General features: G+C 40.2%; 1 protein-coding gene across 3 annotated transcripts in view; it reads left to right on the top strand.

Annotated features, from left to right (window-relative positions):
* The first annotated feature begins 495 nt into the window (after positions 1 to 495).
* TMEM237 (transmembrane protein 237) overlaps positions 496 to 18,326 on the top strand; it is a 29,874-nt gene continuing 12,043 nt past the window's right edge. The window contains exons 1-9 of one of the 3 annotated variants that reach the window (XM_073306437.2): positions 496 to 609; positions 3,151 to 3,182; positions 5,817 to 5,827; positions 6,535 to 6,591; positions 8,125 to 8,238; positions 9,370 to 9,490; positions 10,683 to 10,843; positions 15,821 to 15,944; positions 17,447 to 17,638. In XM_073306437.2, the coding sequence (XP_073162538.1) occupies positions 580 to 609; positions 3,151 to 3,182; positions 5,817 to 5,827; positions 6,535 to 6,591; positions 8,125 to 8,238; positions 9,370 to 9,490; positions 10,683 to 10,843; positions 15,821 to 15,944; positions 17,447 to 17,638 (842 nt within the window). In that variant the 5' untranslated portion in view covers positions 496 to 579. Of the gene's footprint in view, positions 610 to 1,565; positions 2,349 to 3,150; positions 3,183 to 5,816; positions 5,828 to 6,534; positions 6,592 to 8,124; positions 8,239 to 9,369; positions 9,491 to 10,682; positions 10,844 to 15,820; positions 15,945 to 17,446; positions 17,639 to 18,326 lie in introns of those variants that run through there. The other 2 variants (XM_073306436.2, XM_073306435.2) reach the window with 2 other exon arrangements.

The following is an 18,326-nucleotide window of genomic DNA, read 5'->3' as shown; positions in this document are numbered from 1 at the left end:
GGGGGCTGCCCGCTCGGGCCTGCTTGACGCCCACACCCTACAGTGTCTGACACAAGGGCCGGAGGAGGGGGAGCCGGCTAGGGGCGATGGCTGCGTGACCCAGCAGCTGGGGGCCTGGGCGCTACCCCCGGCGCTCTTGGCCTCGGAGAGCGGAGCCCCCGCCAACCCCGCCTAGCCCAGAGGCAGGAGGGATGAGCCAAAAGCGGCCTCGCCCCGAGCTGGAGGGGGGGCCCCAGCTACTACACCAGGCCGCCCCCCCCCCGAGCTCGCCATCCTCTCCCCGGGGGCCGCAGCCACACGTACGCTCCAGCCCCCGCCTCACGCAGCGCGGGCTCCAGCCCGGCCGGGGTGGTCCCTGCTGGGGGGGCGGGCCCGCCCGCGCCTTGCTGTGCAGCCCGGGCCCGGGCCGAGCCTGGGGGGGGCGTTAACCTCTAGGCCCGCAGCCTCCTCGCTGAGCCCCTGGTGGCCGCCCGGAAATCCCTGCCCGGCAGCACCCTCCCCTTCCCCCGCGGCTCCAGCGTCTCGGCGACGGGCGCGCTGGGCTGTGGAGCCGGCCGCGAGCTCCAGGCAAGGCGCGGCATGGAGCCCCCGCAGCAGGGAGCCCGCCAGGTGAGGGGCCTGGGCAGGTTGCCGCGGCGAGAGGAGGGGAAATGCGGGGTGGCTCCCTTACCGGGGGAATGTGTTGGGGGTTGGAGGTGGGGAGCAGGGAGTGTGGGGAGAGGGCATGTAGGAGGGAGTGGGGGGGTTGCAGGTGGGGAGAAGCTCCCTTATGGGGGAATGTGTTGGGGGTTGGAGGTAGGGTGAGGCTTCCTCATGGGGGTCGTGTGTAGGTGGAGAGGGAGAGTGTGTGGGGGAGGGTTGCAGGTTGGGGAAGGGGTGTGGGGGGGAAAGCTCCCTCATGGGGGGAGGGTGCAGGATGGGGCTCTTAGAGTTATTTTTGAGATTTACAGCCTCTTCCTCTCAGATTGGAGGCAGGGGTTTTGACGTCTCCCTGCTAGTGGCCCCCCTTCAGCTCCAGTTCGGTGTGTAACACAGATGGATGGCTATATGGAGGCTTTTAATCCTGCTGAGCTTTCTGAGGCCCCCAACCTGACCTGCATTTTCAGCTGTGCTAAGTAACTGTGTTGAATATGGATTCTGCTACCTCGGTTGTGCAGATGGGACCCAGATCTTGATTAAAAGCTGTAGTTTAAGAACTGTTCATGGTACAGACCAATCTTGAAAAGTCTTTTCTTCAAAAGCCCTTTCAGTAAAGTTCTGTGCCCCATCTGAGCTGGCCAACACGGCCACGTCAGGAGATTGTAGCTTTAAAAGCAGTGCTTAAAATCAGTTTGCTGAAATAACTGAGCAGGCAGCGTGTTTTGCAATTGCATCTTAGTTGTAGCAATATTGGGAGCCCTCGCATAGACCAAGCTCCTGTGGCCACCAACTTTTTTAACAGTGTTGTTAACCCTCCTCAGACCTACATAATACAGTACTGTATTAAGAATGCTAGTGCTTGTGGGAGCGTTGTTTACACTGGTGCTGTTGCTGTTGGAGTTCACCAGTGTTAACAATTGTGGGCTTTTTTTGCCCCCCCCCCCCCCATATAGACCAAAAAGAGTGACTTTTTCCAAGGGGACATATTAACCCCCTTTATTGATCAAATAACTAGCAATGTCTTGTACATGAACATGATCATGGTCTCGTGCAAATGGCAGCCAGGAATTTCTGATCCCTGTTCTGTTGTGGGCTTGGGCAAGCAAGTCTCTCTTACTGCCTTGGTTTCCTTATCCTTATAATAAATATGCTTATATCATAGGGTTTTTAAATCAGTGTAATGTGTTTTGAAGATGTAAAGAGCTATAAAAATAAGAATGGTCTAAATCTCAGGACTTGCAGTACCTACACTCCTCAGAACCACTGGTTTAAATCCTGGCAGTGCTGACTTAGCCCGTTATGCTTCTGTGGCAAATAAATTCAGTTCAGTGCAATTTAGCCTGGGTCACGTTTGGATAGGGTGACCAGATGTCCCGATATTTAACCCTTTGTCCCGCATCCCGATCAATGTAAGCATGGGTAAGAATTACTCTTGTGAGTAAAGGGTCATGGGATCTTGTATTTCTTTAATTGCAAGCAGCATTAAGACCTACTGCTGTTCCATCTGGAAAGTTGATGGCAAAATTCCCATAGACTTAAATAAGAGCAATATCAGGGACAACAAGGTTCATGTCTAGCTAATCCTGTCTATCAGAAGCTTATTTTTGTGCAGAGTAAGCTGAGGTGAGAGTCAACACTGTCGGGTTTAGGAAGCTGTTCAGTGTCTCTCTCAAGGACTGATTTTGAATGGTATGGGGAAGAAACAAGTGGTGAGTTCAGTTCTAGCAAGCCTTTAATTACATTATCTGTGTAATTTTTAATTGAAATAAAGTCTTCGGAGCATGTGGATTTTTCCTTTGTCCCGTTTACTTATTTAATATAAAATCTGAATCTAAGCTGCCTCATTTTTTCTAGGTGAGAAACATTTATCAGGTGTGTGAGCTATGCTTCAGCTAGTCTGTTAACAAGAGGTTTTATTATTTTGTAGTTTTAATTTTGTTTTGACCTTATGGTCAAAATAATTTGAAAAGGTTGTGTTTTCTTGCACATTTTATCATGTTAGACTGTTCTATCTCTAAATTTATAATTTCACTAGTAAAGTACCTGCAACTCTTCATATCTGCAAATATGTTGATATTAAATGTCTAATTTTTGGCAGTGTTTTTGTAGATAATATTTTCAACAACTGATTGGAGTGATGAATTAACTTTCCTGTTTGTGTAGTTTATTATAAGAGAAGTAAAAATATTTAAAGAGAACAGCTACATATGCTTCTGAGATGTCTATAGTATCTCTCTAAAATCCAGCACACATCTGAATTTAGGCATTGACATCAAATTTGTATCATATACTACTTTACATTTCTACATAGTACCTTCCATCCAAGGATCTCAATGCACTTGTGTACATATGCATATGTATGTTATGTTCAGAATCGCCTATCAGAAGTTTTAATATTTGTTGGATGTGTCAGTCATGCTTGGAATTAGCTTGTTTCTGTGAAATGGCTTAGCAAGGGTTTAGAAGGGAGATGGTTTCATAACATACTAATGGAAGATTTTTTTATTTCAGTGCCCACCCCGTGCCCTTCCCCCAGTTCCAAGGTAAAATTAGCTGATTATATGAAATATGGTAATTTTTGTGCCCTGGAATGTACTTGAAAGTTGTGAAATTAAGAAAAATGAACTCAACAAAAATCTCATAGAGCTCTCACTGACTTTAGTGACATTTTGCTAAGTGTCTTAAAGAGACAAATATGCTTTCAATTCTGTGCTGAACAAAGTTTAAAATAAAATCAAACTTGCATTTGTGAAGCTAGGGTGAAGGCTGTGTCAGCAGTTTCATTATAAACCTAGCTTTATTTCAGTTTTGTATTTCACCACAAAAAATTGCAATAGACTAACATTTTTATAGGTTTCAGAGTAACAGCCGTGTTAGTCTGTATTCGCAAAAAGAAAAGGAATACTTGTGGCACCTTAGAGACTAACCAATTTATTTAAGCATAAACTTTCGTGAGCTACAGCTCACATCATCGGATGCATACTGTGGAAAGTACAGAAGATCTTTTTATACACACAAACCATGAAAAAATGGGTGTTTACCACTACAAAAGGTTTTCTCTCCCCCCCACCCCACTCTCCTGCTGGTAATAGCTTATCTAAAGTGATCACTCTCCTTACAATGTGTATGATAATCAAGGTGGGCCATTTCCAGCACAAATCCAGGGTTTAACAAGAACGTCCGGGGGGGGAGGGAGTACGAAAAAACAAGGGGAAATAGGTTACCTTGCATAATGACTTAGCCACTCCCAGTCTCTATTCAAGCCTAAGTTAATTGCATCCAATTTGCAAATGAATTCCAATTCAACCGTCTCTCGCTGGAGTCTGGATTTGAAGTTTTTCTGTTGTAATATCGGAACTTTCATGTCTGTAATCGCGTGACCAGAGAGATTGAAGGGTTCTCCGACTGGTTTATGAATGTTATAATTCTTGACATCTGATTTGTGTCCTTTTATTCTTTTACATAGAGACTGTCCAGTTGGACCAATGTACATGGCAGAGGGGCACTGCTGGCACATGATGGCATATATCACATTGGTAGATGTGCAGGTGAACAAGCCTCTGATAGTGTGGCTGATGTTATTAGGCCCTGTGATGGTGTCCCCTGAATAGATATGTGGGCACAGTTGGCAACGGGCTTTGTTGCAAGGATAGGTTCCTGAGTTAGTGGTTCTGTTGTGTGGTATGTGGTTGCTGGTGAGTATTTGCTTCAGGTTGGGGGGTTGTCTGTAGGCAAGGACTGGCCTGTCTCCCAAGATTTGTGAGAGTGTTGGGTCATCCTTCAGGATAGGTTGTAGATCCTTAATAATGCGTTGGAGGGGTTTTAGTTGGGGGCTGAAGGTGACGGCTAGTGGCATTCTGTTATTTTCTTTGTTAGGCCTGTCCTGTAGTAGGTGACTTCTGGGAACTCTTCTGGATCTGTCAATCTGTTTCTTCACTTCTGCAGGTGGGTATTGTAGTTGTAAGAATCCAACATTCCATCCCTGGATTAAACCCTGGATTTGTGCTGGAAATGGCCCACCTTGATTATCATACACATTGTAAGGAGAGTGATCACTTTAGATAAGCTATTACCAGCTTATGCTCAAATGAATTGGTTAGTCTCTAAGGTGCCACAAGTACTCCTTTTCTTTTAACATTTTTATGTAAGTTTTAGCCTAGCAGCAAATAACTTTTTTTTTATCTAATTTTTAAAAAGTACCATAAAAATGTAAGAGTTTGGGTATGTGTAACTTCCTCCTTTGACTTTCCATGGGCCTTGGGGTATAGGATGCTTGTTTTCCAATCATATAGTAGAAAAGAAATTTTGTGTTGTAAATAGATTGGGAAATCATTTACTTCATAAAATCTCATTGCTTCTGTCATTTGGAGGGGAAAAATGCATCAAAGATTTTAAAAATTACTTCAGTCTCAGTAACTTTTGTATTTTCAACCCCTTGTTTTCTTTTCCTGGTCTTTGCCTCATTGTTTATTGCTGTTGAATGCTGTCTCTCATCTGTATTTTAAATTGCAAGCACTTTGGGGCAGAGACTTTTTAAAATCAACTTGGTGCCTAGCATACTTTTGAGTGTGGTATAAATAATAATATCAATGAATACCATATTGAGGCAAAATATGGAGAGGTTATGGTTCTGAGGGTTCAATGATCCATGAGCCAAGGTAGATTTTGATGATAGGAAAGAACGTTGTTATGGTCTGTTAAGTTGAAAATCCTCTTCAGTGCCTTAAGACATATGTACATAGTAGCCCATAAACGCTTTGAGGAGTCTGAATATTTTTTGTTAGCTGCTTGCTTCACTATCATATAACTTCTTCTGTTAGTTTGTGTCAGATAGTAAGACAGGTTCCAATTAAAGAGCCAGGTAAAATGAAAGTTTCAATCTCATGAACAGCTAACAAATCAATAAACTGTACATAGTCACAAGTAGCAAACAGACTGTTGTTTTGTCTATTGCTAAGCAGCCGCAATCTTGTCATATTCAAATGTTCGTAAAAAGAAATAGGGCTCAGGGGAGGTGGATGGCTTTTATGTATAAGTTCTGTGACCACATAAACCAATTGCATTGTGAGCTCTAACACAGTTCTGAGTTGTAACTAATTCAAAACTGACATTCTTGTTCCTTTTATATTCCTTTCTGATTTTTTTTTTATTTAAATGGGAAAATCTTGGATCTGAAGTGGAAGCCAAGGTGAGTTTGTTTAGTATTAAGTGCTGTGCATTCTGTTTAACAGTTCCTGTTGACATCAGTTGAATCGTTTTTAAAGTTTTGCCTAAAAGCAGTATGCTAAGTATTATAATTTATTTATTTAGTGCTTTATGTGTACATGGGTCAAGATTTTAGAAAGTGGCTTATGCTTTTGGGTGGTCAATTGGAGACACCTTAGAGGGGCCTTATCTTCAGAGGAGAGTAACATAGCTTAGAAAAGAGGAGAGAGTCTTTAAAGTCACTCATCTGTGCAGGCCTCACCTCATGGTTGCCCTTCTCTGGACTTTTTCATTCTCTACTATATCTGTCTTGAGGTGAAGTGACCAGAATTGGACACTATGCTGTATATGAGAAATTTTTCCTATGGCGCATCATTATTATAATTTCCTGGTTTTGTTTTCGTTTTTGTTTTGTTTGTTTTTTTTAAATGCCCATCCTATGTGTTTTTTTAACACATCTTGCAGTCTGGGCAGGTTTTTTATTTCCTATTACTTCCCCACTCCTTGCTGTACTCTTCCTTCTCTTTACTGTGCTGATGGGGGTTCTCTTGTGTAAAGAGAGGGCTAGGAAATCCCAATCCTCTTCACTTCCAAAGGGATTCCCCGTTCTGGGTTGAAGTAGAGTTGTTAGAAAGAGAGCACGGATTCCTCCATAGTGTGTAACTAGTTCCTTTATTTTACATTTTACAGATGAAATTCCACTTAGTCGTCCAAAAAGAAAGAAGCCCAAAGGAAAAAATGCACTGGGTAAGAAGCTTCCAGGAGTGAAAGATATACTTGGAATGCTGGAGGAACTCTGTACTGTAGCTGATCTCCTGACAAATGCATCCTTGGATTTCATACCTACCATTCCTAACAGGGCAACTTTTAGTCTTCCCGGGTCGTTCATCTTCACTGGTTATTGTCACAGTTCAAAGCAACTGCACTTGTATTTCCCCTTCATGGTCCAACAAGGGGACCCACTTTTAGGCTTCTGACTCCCCAGCCATCACCTCTTTTGGGCCGAGACCTGTCTGTCTCTTCCTCCTGACTGGGGTTTTTCTGGGCTGCAAAGTTCTCTCCTTACACTGCAAATTCCCCAGCAAATCAGATTGCCTAAGCAGGCCTGCTTTGCTCTCTCCTCAGAGGCTATAAACATATAAGCAAGCACCTATATTCTTATGGTGAAAGCATCACAGAGAAAACGTATTAAGAAAAATAAAATAACTTACACACATGGTAATAAACTTACCAGAGATCACCCCAAACTCCAGCAATGGCTCTGGGACATGATCAGTTCTTTAAATCCCACTATGGGGTTTTTCTGTGGTTACACGTTCTTAACAGCTATTCCCTCAGAACAAGCACCCCTATGCATTGGCTAGCCTTTCCTTTATTTAGCTTGAGTCTTTGATCTTCAGAAACTATGAATAGGTAATCAATGAGACAGTGGTTCTCTTCTCAGGGTGTAGCTTCAAAAGGTTTGGTGCTGATGTGGCGATTTGCATTCCCTTTCCCCCATATATTTCCCACTTAACCCATTTAACTTTGTTGGTCATGAAAGTTCCTTCTTTTCTGTTACGTTGTTTAAGATAGTCCCTTGAAGCACCTAATGTTTCCCAGGGTTTACGTTGTCCATGTCTCTCCCCTGGAAAAGTTAGATACAATCCCACAATAATACATAAACTAGCATTTATAATGCAATGGACTCCAAAACTATTTAAATGTAATTCAATAAGATCTCCCAAAGATATTGTAGGAAATTGCCATATTTGTCACAGTTTTTATACATTGTGATTTTTTTTCTTCTGAAGCGGTATGAGTTAGAATTATAGTCTTAATACTAAAGTCATTGGGCTTTTTCCCCTCAATTCTGGTTGCTAATAAAGCAGCAGGTGCTGATACAGCATTGACAAATTCCTTGAATTTTTTTTCTTGCTATTTTTTCCCTTCCTGCTTACCTCAGTTGCTTGGGTCCTTGAGACTAGGCAGTTATCCACAGCCATGAAATGCTTTGCAAACTGATGATTTTACTAAGTGCTCTGAATTCTGAATTGACTCAACACAAATCCAAGTAAATACTACTATGCCTGTTTTTGTAATAGATTTAAATATTGTCAGGTATTCTTTAACATCTCACAGAGGAGATGGATTGTTCACAAAGTGTGTTCCACATGAATTCCACCTAGTAGCTAAACAGAGAAAGAGGAAATACAAAGTGCAGATATGCCCTGGTTGCCTTCCCAGGAAGGCTCACCCTACCATTGAACTGAATTTTTTTTCTTTTATTCTGCTTTTCAGAGGGTATCGTTCATGCAGCTGTCCGTCGGCCATCTGAGAGTAGCGAGCCTCTAACTCCTGAGGTTCAGGATGCTCCTCCTCAGAGGAAACGCAAGAAGAAGAGAATGCCTCCCGGTATGTGGAGACTGACAGAAAGGATGGAAGATGGAATTAGGCTTGGCAGCATAAAATCTCGCGAGCCCACTTCTTAAATTTCTATTTCTTAAGCCATTAGAATAAGTGCATCTGCATTGTTTACAGGCCAAAGTCATCTCTAGCGTAAATCCTTGGAGTCTGTGAAAATTCACGTCAATGAAGCAGTAGGCTGAGAAATCCAACACTCAAGCGTCATGCAATTCTAGATGTTCAGGTTTCTACTGGAGTGATAACTCTTCTGTCTTGCCGTCTATGTAGTATTCTGCCATCTATGTAGTATCTTCCGTTTATCTTGTTAAATATGAGCCATATTTTATTACTGCTGCTAGGTTTTGTAATCTACACCATAAAATATATGCATATATAATGTGAATTGGGGCCAAATCAGTGTTCCAGTAGAAATTTACATTTTGGAATTTCCTGAGTTTTGAATGTTTAATTTTCCAGGGTTTCATTATTGCTAGTTTTTTAATTTGAATATTTTCTGATTTTAACAATAGAATAAATTAGAGCAATCTTGTAATATTTTTTTAGGATATTGTATTATTCAAGTAGCTATTTTCAGTCCAAAAGCAAACACGTTGAGGTGTCTGCATCTGCTAAAAGATTTAAAGACCAGTGGTGGGCCGATTTTATGTGATCATAAGAAAATAATGTAAGAACTTTGATTATTTCTTAGAGTGAAAAATAGAAAATTGCTTTTCCAATGCTGATCCCAGATTTAATATTTTTAATGAGACAAACAGCACATCAGTCTTTGCTGTGAAAGTTGCCTTTGAAACACTTAGAAGTGTTACTTTGAAAACATGTAACGCTTTAGTTTACTGGCACCATACTGCCGCACACAATCACAATTCCTAAATTGTTGAAAGTATATTAAAAGATAAATAGGTTAAAAATTGTCACAAGATTAATGGAAACATCAAATTTTGGAAGTGGAGAATTATAGATGATCCTCTATTAGCATTTTGTATTAACTGAAACTCAGAACATGGTGCTTTTTGTTCACAGTGAATGCATTATAGTTATACAAATGTCTCAGTGCATATGTTTCCTACTCTGTACTAGCCTGCAGATAGGTTATTTTTGCGGTTTATTTTAAATCTTCAGAGTCTGAGACCTCTTTCACCCAGCAGAATGTTCCCAACACATCCTTTTTTCATACTGGAAATGGCATGGATCCCCAGCCCTCTGAAGAAACAGTGATTCGTAAACATCGGAAAAAAACAAAGTGAGAATTTCTGAGGTGCATTATAATTCTTGTCACAGAATACTTATGATAATGTGTTAATATATGTTAGTATTTAAGGCCCTGATCCTGCAAAGACATGATGTCTCTGGAGCTACTCAGATTGTGTGTGTGCGGAAATGTAAGTGTGCGTGTGCGGAAATCAGATTGTGCGTGTTCGTGTGCGGAAAGGTAAGTGTGTGGAAATCTTTGCAGGGTCAGGGATTAACTTTGTTTTTTTTTAATCCGTGGTCTTAGTGAATGCTTAGAATTTAGTATTAAGAAATATTGAGGTAGATTTTGGCAATTTATTAATTTAAACATTCTTCAAATCTACACTACAATTGTGAGCATGATAGTATAAATACAATACTTAAATCACAGAATTTAAAAAATAAATCAGAATATGTAACATAGGCCATATCTGCACTATAGTGCTTTAATGGTATAGGAATACCACTATTGCACTGGCAAAAGTGATCTTAGTGTGGATTCAGCAATACCTGCAAAGCTGTGCTTTGTACTGGTATCGTGAAACCACCTCCCACAAATAAAAGAAGCTATACCAGTAAAAGTGTGGCTAGGGACTTCAGCTAGCACAATTATTGCAGTCAGGGATCACACCTCTTCACACCCTTGACTGACATAGCTGTCTGTGCTGGTAGGAGTCTGTAGTGTAGATAGAACCTAATCATTTGATTTCTGCTTTTCTTTAACTTTCACTCTTATTTCTTAACTTTGTCAGAACATTACTTTTGCTCTTTATTTTGTCTCCACTTTCCTTCAGCTTCTGAATGTTGCTCCTTTAAAACACTTTTACTTCTCTTCCTGCCTAAGTATTTCAGTTTATTTAGCTTTTTTCTTTAACTTATTTCTTCTGCATTCTTTCTATTACAATAATCTTTTCATGTCTCTTTTTTCCCACCTGAGTGGTTTGTCATAAAACAAAAGTAAAATATTAAAACAGTTATTGGGGGTTTGCTTGATGATGGTGATTTTATACTTCCGTAAAGAAGAATTTTAGGCCCTAATCCTACAAGCAGTTGCACGCAGAAGAAACTTTATATACATGAGTATTCCATACTATTCAAACCAGTAAAATTAGGTGTGTACTTAAGTGTTTACAGTATTAGAGCATTAGTCTTTAAAGCTTTTGACGTTGTTCTTTTTCTCTCCACATATCCTGTGATGATAGGAGGACTCGGCCAGCAGAAATACGATGCTCCAATGAACTGGGAGTGGAGGAAGAGGACATTATTGAAGATGAACAAACAAAAAGTCCAGATCAGCAGCTTGTGTTTGCTGCTCCCACTGGTGCTAGCCAGCCTGTGAGCAAGGTGTTTGTTGAAAAAAATCGTAAGTAATTTCTTATTCTTTTAACTTCAGACATTTTAATAATAATGAAAAAGTTAATGCTGTCCTGTTAAAAAAGAGAAGTTGTCCAAATGTATTTTTCTGCAGAAATAGTTACAACATTAAAACCACCTGAGCATGTGGCCTTATGTATATTTTTAAAGTTATCAAATTTCTGCATATGTGTAATTTGACTTAAAATATATCATTGTGTACTCCTGAAGGAGAGCATTCTTTCTGAAAATGTCACGCTCCCCGAAGTTAAATTAATGGAAAGCAAGAATTACTCTTGCACTCATCTTGATGCGAGACCCGCAAGCACTAGTTTTTTAATCACACAGTTAACTGATCCCCCGGCTCAGAGCAAGTCTAGCTGATGGAGCTTTATCTAACTAGTATTTTCAGTGTTGCTACCCTAGTGAGAAATTTTAGGGAAAACATACTATAGGAAGGCCCGTATGTTCATACACTTTTTGAATACAAAGGAAGAGGCATGAAAGAGGTTTTTATGGGAGACAAAATGGGATGCTAAAGCATTTTTCTTTTAAGTGAAAACTGTAGTTGTTCTGAAGCTATTATTGAAACCAGGTATGTTTTGGGGTCTTGGTAACAGTTAGGGAACATAAGAGCCAAAATGTTTTAAAGTCTTCCTCCCTGTGCAGCACTCAGTATTGCAAGGACTTCATCCTGATTGAGATTTCTAAAGTCTGATCTGCACTAGAAGGTTTTACTGGCAAAACTGTATTCAGCATAGCTCTGCATGAATCCACACTAAAAACTGAGTCCAGCCAACAAACCCCTGAACTTTTGCTGGCAAAATTAAACCAGTTCACCAAGTGACATAACGCCTCTATCAGTATAGTTGTGCAATCAAATTGCCTGTGAGGAGACAGAAATACCTGTACCAGCAAATGCAGTCCTCCAGCAACAAGCCCACAGTGCAGCTGTCCCAGCAGCAGTGACCTCTCTGGTCAACTTTTTGAACTCTGCTGCACAGGGCTTGCAGTGACTGGAAGCCTGTCTCCCATTTAAATTTGCCAGCATGTTTTGGAAATACTTAACCTGCCTGCCACCTTTGCAAGCGCTCTTGTACCAGCATGATTCCAGCTAAACCTTATGCTGCTACCTGGTCCAGGAAAGAGGTCCTGGATTTCTTCAGTCTGTGAAGTGGATGGAGTTGTACAGGCACAGGTGTGGATTCCCACAGGAATCAAGATGTATATACTGATATTGCAAAGGAGATTCAGAAGCAGGGGGACACAGCAAGGATGAGGGCCTATGCCAGGCAAAGGGGAAGGAGCTGCAGTAGGCTTACAGAAGAAAAAGGAAGGCAACAAAAAGTCTGGTACTTCCCCTCAAGAGTCATGGATTTTTACATAAAAGTGCATTCTTGTTGGTTGTTATAACCTTAATACATATTCTTCACAACTCAGAGATAGATGTAGGTTTCATTTTTAGAAGGTACACACTATACATTTTTAAAGTGATTTATTTTTAAAACTTTTCAGATTAGTTTTACAGCTATATCAGAAAATGAATGATTGTTTTTTTCATTTACCACACGCAATTGAAGCAGATAGTTCACCTCCCAATGACTTCATAAATATCTCCAGTTCAACAGATTAATCATTAATATTTGGAGGATTTTCTTGCCATGCTGTATTAGGAGGAGAACATCACCAGACAGATGTTTAAATTGTTTTATTTAACTAAAACAACAACGTTATGTATTCTGGATTGTTTTATTCAACAGCAAACTTATAATATTTTAACAAAACAAACATATGAATTTTTGAATTTAGTTAAACATTCAAGTTTTTAAAAATCAGGTTTGTTTTTGTTAAAATTGTTTTAACTCAAATAGTTAAATGAAATATTTTAAAAACAAAAACTAAATTGATTATGTCAGCCAGGTCAACATGAGAAACTTTAAATATTGGCTTCTACAGCTTACTCAGTCATCTTCACCTTCATTTTCCTGTTTATTCATAATCTAGAAAAGAAAAACAAGCTTTCTTGCTTTTTCAGGTCCCAAATGATTTCTCAATTTGGAATGAATTAGTCCAAAGGAAGAAAATATTCTTTCTACACGGGTAGTAGAAGCTACTGCTGTTAAAAGTGAGATTATCACTTCAACAGTCTCTGAATCCAGGTTCTTAAGTGACTTCCACCAGTTCACTGGTGTGACTTTCTTTAAAACATCATCAGCAAACATATATTTCTTGAATGGTTCTTATTCCCAACCTGGGTCTCTCTTACGGCCTGTTGCCATTATAGGTTTTCTCTTCTAGTGAGAGAATGGTATGGTAGATCTCAAATCAATGAAGGCTACACTCAGAAAGACCTCAAGACTTCTGGAATATGCTGCTCAAATAGTTTCACTTTTGTTTCTACTGCCTGTCCCTCCCTTCTCACATTTATCTCCAGATTTCATCTCCATGTCCAGATCTGTTCCGCCCCCAACAATCTTCTATTCATTGAACTTTATGAAACTTTGCACTTTTAGAGAGAGGTAAGGGATTGACTGTGTACACAAATTTGCAGAGGGACAATAGGGTTGAGGTCTGTTATTTCTCACCTCTATATATTTATTTATTTATTTTATTTAAAAACATTTTTGCTGTTAACAAGCATGTTATCTCTGGCAACACAAATCCACAGTTTGAGAACTGCAAAACAAAGCATCTCTGATGGTATCTTCTAGACTAAGCACTGGGTCCCATTGGGTAGATAAAAAGATTAACCTAAATAATCTATACAGAAGCCCCTGGAACCCCATAAGATTGGGTCCCTATTTCATGAACTATTGAAACTCATTTACAAAATTTTTCTTAACCATTACATGAATATATTGTTTCATACTATAGAATTAGAATTTGTAATCCCTATTCCATGATGAGATACATAGCTCAAAGATATCATAATTAAAACGATCTTTAGATAGGTTTTTTCCTCTAAAAGCATTTTATCAAAAAAATCGGATTTAAATAAAAAAAATCTTTTTTTTTTATTTAAAAAATAATTCATTGATATTTATCCACCTTGTGTGGAGCTCAATGCCATGTAGAGCATCCACAAGCAACCCACCAGTGACAGAAGGCACTTTGCAAGTTCCAGAGCAGGGCACCCTGGAACTGCAGACCAAGTAGGAGCTTGCTGAGGAGGGGGATGTGGATGATGCAAGTCTGACACCAGGACCTCTTTGAGACCCAGCTGAACCTAGAGAGAGAACTAATTATTGAAGAAGGGGGCAACCTGTAGGTGTAATTTACTGTCCCTGTTAATGCATGCCATTTTTTTACTTTCTCCAGGGCCCACTGGGGAGGGGAGGTCACCATCTTCTCCCCCGTCAAATTGGCAGCCGACTGTGCAAGGGCAGGGAGCAAAGGAATTCTGTTTTAAAATAGCCAGTTTATTTCCAGGGTGTGAACTGGTAGTAGTAAGTAATACAATCAGAGAATCGGGATAAAGCACCCAAAACCATTTCCAAATATATACTTTTGCCAGTACTTTCGCTGGCAATGCTTGACAATAACCAAGTACAATTCAATATGTTACAGACAGTAAACATACTTGCACTGACTGTAAGCTACACACAACTCGATAAGTGAGCATTCATTCTACTGTATGTGATTTTGCAGAAAATCCGTTGTAAACTGATTGGATGCAGGATTTCAACTCCAAATCATATTACTTGCATCTAGTTCAGGAAAGATAAAAGATAGATAAAGAGATAAAAACAGTGTGTGGGTAGCTTTGGGAGGGGAAGGAGGGTTTTGATATGGACAGGTTCACTTGTTCTCCAGGAGTCCCGGGGGCCTTCTGCCACTTGCAGAGAAGACCATTTATGTTTAGTTTTCTGGTCCCCTGTAACAAGTGAGTAGTTCTGGACATTTCTAGGTGAGGAACATTTCTCTCACCCTGGTAGGATACCTTCCCGTAGTACTCTGCCAGGACGTCTTGGGGATCATCATTGTTTATGTACTCAGCTGTAAGATAGGAGCAGGGGACAGAAGCAGGATATGTGTTCCATCTACTACCCCACCACAGTTAGGGAAGAATCCATCTATTATTTCCTTACACATTGCTCAGAGTCCCAATCCTGTACAGCTGGACATGCTTAATGGCCTCGCACACCTGGATGATGACCATCCCAACTGTTGATTTTCCAACCCTGAACTGATTGTCTACTGACAGATAGCAATCCAGGATTACAAGCTTCCAGAAAGTGATTGCTATCTGTTTCTCCGCTATTAAAGCAGCTCTCATTCTGGAGTGTCTGCTACAGGACTGAGGTGAGCTCAGAACACAAGTCCAGGAATGGGACCTTCTGCATCCAAAAGTTCTGTAGGTCATCCCAGGTTTGCATCACAATCTGGTCCCATCACTCGGTGCCAAGAACCACCGCTCCTCTGTGTGCAGCTAGTCAATGAATATCTGAAGCAGCTGGTTGCTTTCATTCACTGTCTGTATCATCATCCACTCCTCAGTATCCCCTCTACATGATGGGTTACCAAGATTCCACAAATATAAAAGAAACACTTACCTTGTCCTTAAAATAGACGAAAGATTCTTTGGTCTGTGCAGCATCTATGTTTTTGGACTGCAAGAAATGGAGGGATTTAAAAACAGCGTGAAAAAGTGGATTATGGGTTTGATCCCAAACTCCCACAGTTCCCAGAGAGGAGTGATGATATCCCACAATATAATGCAAAAATTTCCTGGATGTTAGTGTGCCCGATGGTGGTATGGGAGACACTGGATGCCTGCTTACAGTGTAGCATGTCCTTTGCTGATACAACTTGATTCTGAGGACACACTGTAGTGGTACACATGTAGACGCATTCTACTGAAATAGCTATGTTGGTAGCAGAATGTCAGTAAAACTTCCTAGTATAGACAAGGGGCAAAGTATTACTGCAATACAAATAATAGGAAGTAGTAGTAATCTCCATGATTCAGTAAAGATTTTCTTTTTAGGGCGTTTCCAGGCAGCTGACCGCACAGAATTGGTTAAAACCACAGAAAACATTGATGTATTTTTGGATGTAAAGGCTTTATGGACCACCAGGGATGTGGCACTCTCAGTGCACCGTGGTTTCAGGTATCTGATAGTCTCTTTTCTTTCTTCAAAATATTGACCTGTTGTGTGAAATCCATTTCTTTTTCTCTCTGGCTAGGGAATGCTTTTGAAGTGAACGCCTTCTGTCTATCTTGTAGATGTCTCTTTTAGTCTCTTTGGACACACTCAACGAACAATGGATGAGTGCAGAACTGAATAACTGCAAGCTTTTCTGTTGATGGACTATGCCTAAAGCTTCTCAGCACTCTAGCAAATTATAGTATAGTTTGTTTTGTTTTGACTGAGAGTGCCTGCTTCTGAGGGGACAGGGAAAAAGTTGCAGTATTGCAGGCAGAATTTAAACTGTAGGAGAGACTGTAAATGTATCATGTATAATTTTAGAAAATAACAGATTTTTAGTTTGAATGAAATGCAGAAGCTGTTTTTAGTGTACCATTTGTAGAAAAAAGGCAAATGGACTAGCCTGAAGAGAGGTTGTAACAACCAAAGTGAAATGTAATGATAAACAGCAGTGTAATGAGCTAGTATGAGGTGATTAGTGATTGTGTTAGGTCCAGTCTTATTTAACGTCGTCAGAAATGATCTTGAAGAAGTAATAAATTCACTGAAATTCACAGATGAAACTAAAGTGGAAAGAGGTGCAAATGTTCGTGAGGACAGAAGTAATACCCAGGGACCTACAGAGGAAAGAGATTAAAAATTAGATATATGTAACTACTGTAATGCATCTGGGAAGAAAATATTTGAAAAATACGTAGCTCATGAGGGAAAAACTTGGAAATTAGTAATGCTGAAAAAGAATTAGGAATGAAATTTAAATCAAATTAGGCATGAGTTTGCAATGTGATGTAGTAGCAAAAAGGCCCATGTGATTTTTGGTAGTGCAGAGACATTATAATATGGAGCAGGAAAATAATAGCTCTTCTCTATCTGGCTCTGGTATATTTGTACTGTGTGAACATTGTGTTCACTTCTGGGCAATGTGTTAGCAAGGAATTCAGAGAACAGCAGCAAAAATTATCATTGAGCTGGAGAGACTTACTTATAAGGGGGGAAAAAAGATACATATAGTTTGGATAAAATACTACTAAAATGGAATTGGGGGGCTACAGCAGGGAGGAGTGCACATAGCTTCTATATTTGAAGAGTATGAACACCAAGTTTGGAGAGGAATTATTTAGAGCACTGCAAAGGAATATAACTAATATAGCTATAGGAGTAATGGGATAGAGAAAAGGCTAAACATCAGTAAAAATTTCCTTAGTAAGACCTCTTAGGCTGTGAAGCAGTCTTTCAAGGGAACAGGTGGAAACCCCATTGCTTGGGACTTTTTAAACTAGACTGGACAAATTGCTAGAAATGATACATAAGGAACAATCCTCCTGTCCTAGCAGAGATGGAGTGGATAACCTAATAGGTGTTTTCCATCTTTAGCTTCTATGATTCTATGACAATCTGGACCATGAACTTTTGCTGAGATTACAGCTACTTACAAAAACTCTAACAATCTCTTCTCCATTTAGGGTGATTGGACTCTTTACTCATGGCTTTCTTGCTGGCTATGCTGTGTGGAACATTATTGTAATATACATTCTCGCAGGAAACAAGCTATCCACTCTCTCAAACCTGTTAGAGCAGTACAAGGCCTTAGCATATCCTGCTCAGAGTTTCCTTTATTTGTTGTTGGCGATCAGCACAGTTTCAGCCTTTGACAGGTAAAATGTTCATTTGTATAACTTACATAATTTGTATGCCATACATCCCTTTCTAAAGTCATCTAATCACAAAATTTCTTTCTGTGGCACTTTTCTCACTGGTGATAGAATGTACTATAGATTGCTTCATTTGCTGCAGTTCATTTCTGCCTTGCTCTACCTTGACAAAAGAAGATTTATCCTCCATATGTATATATGCCGTATATTTTTACATTAAGGGAATGTAGTGGATGCATACACATGTATTTTGCAAAAATAACAGAATGGCAAAGTACTAAAGGAGACAGTTATTTACTGTCTCCCTGTACTGTGTTCAGTGAGCCTTTCTTCCTTGAGTGGTACTTTGTGATAGATCCTTCCTCTTACGGTGTAAGCTAGAGCGCTTTTGTGCCCGCCGCCTCTCCTGTCAGGGTAGCTGGTGTTCTGAAGACAAGGCTATATAGGAGAGGAGCATCTTCACCACTTCAGTTGCTTCCAACCATGTGCCTGGTCAGATGTGAAGTACTCCGGTCTCTTTGGAGATTCTTGTTTCTTAGGAATAGTTAGTATTCGCTAATTATGAAGAGTCTGTGAGTTAGCCCTGATCTACACTACGAGTTTAGGTCGAATTTAGCACCGTTAGGTCGTTTTAACCTTGCACCTGTCCACACGCCAAAGCCATTTTTGTCAACTTACAGGGCTCTTAAAA

Source organism: Lepidochelys kempii, chromosome 11 (assembly GCF_965140285.1).
Source record: "Lepidochelys kempii isolate rLepKem1 chromosome 11, rLepKem1.hap1, whole genome shotgun sequence".
Lineage (NCBI taxonomy): Eukaryota > Metazoa > Chordata > Testudines > Cheloniidae > Lepidochelys > Lepidochelys kempii.
This window is presented reverse-complemented; position numbering and strand designations above follow the sequence as displayed.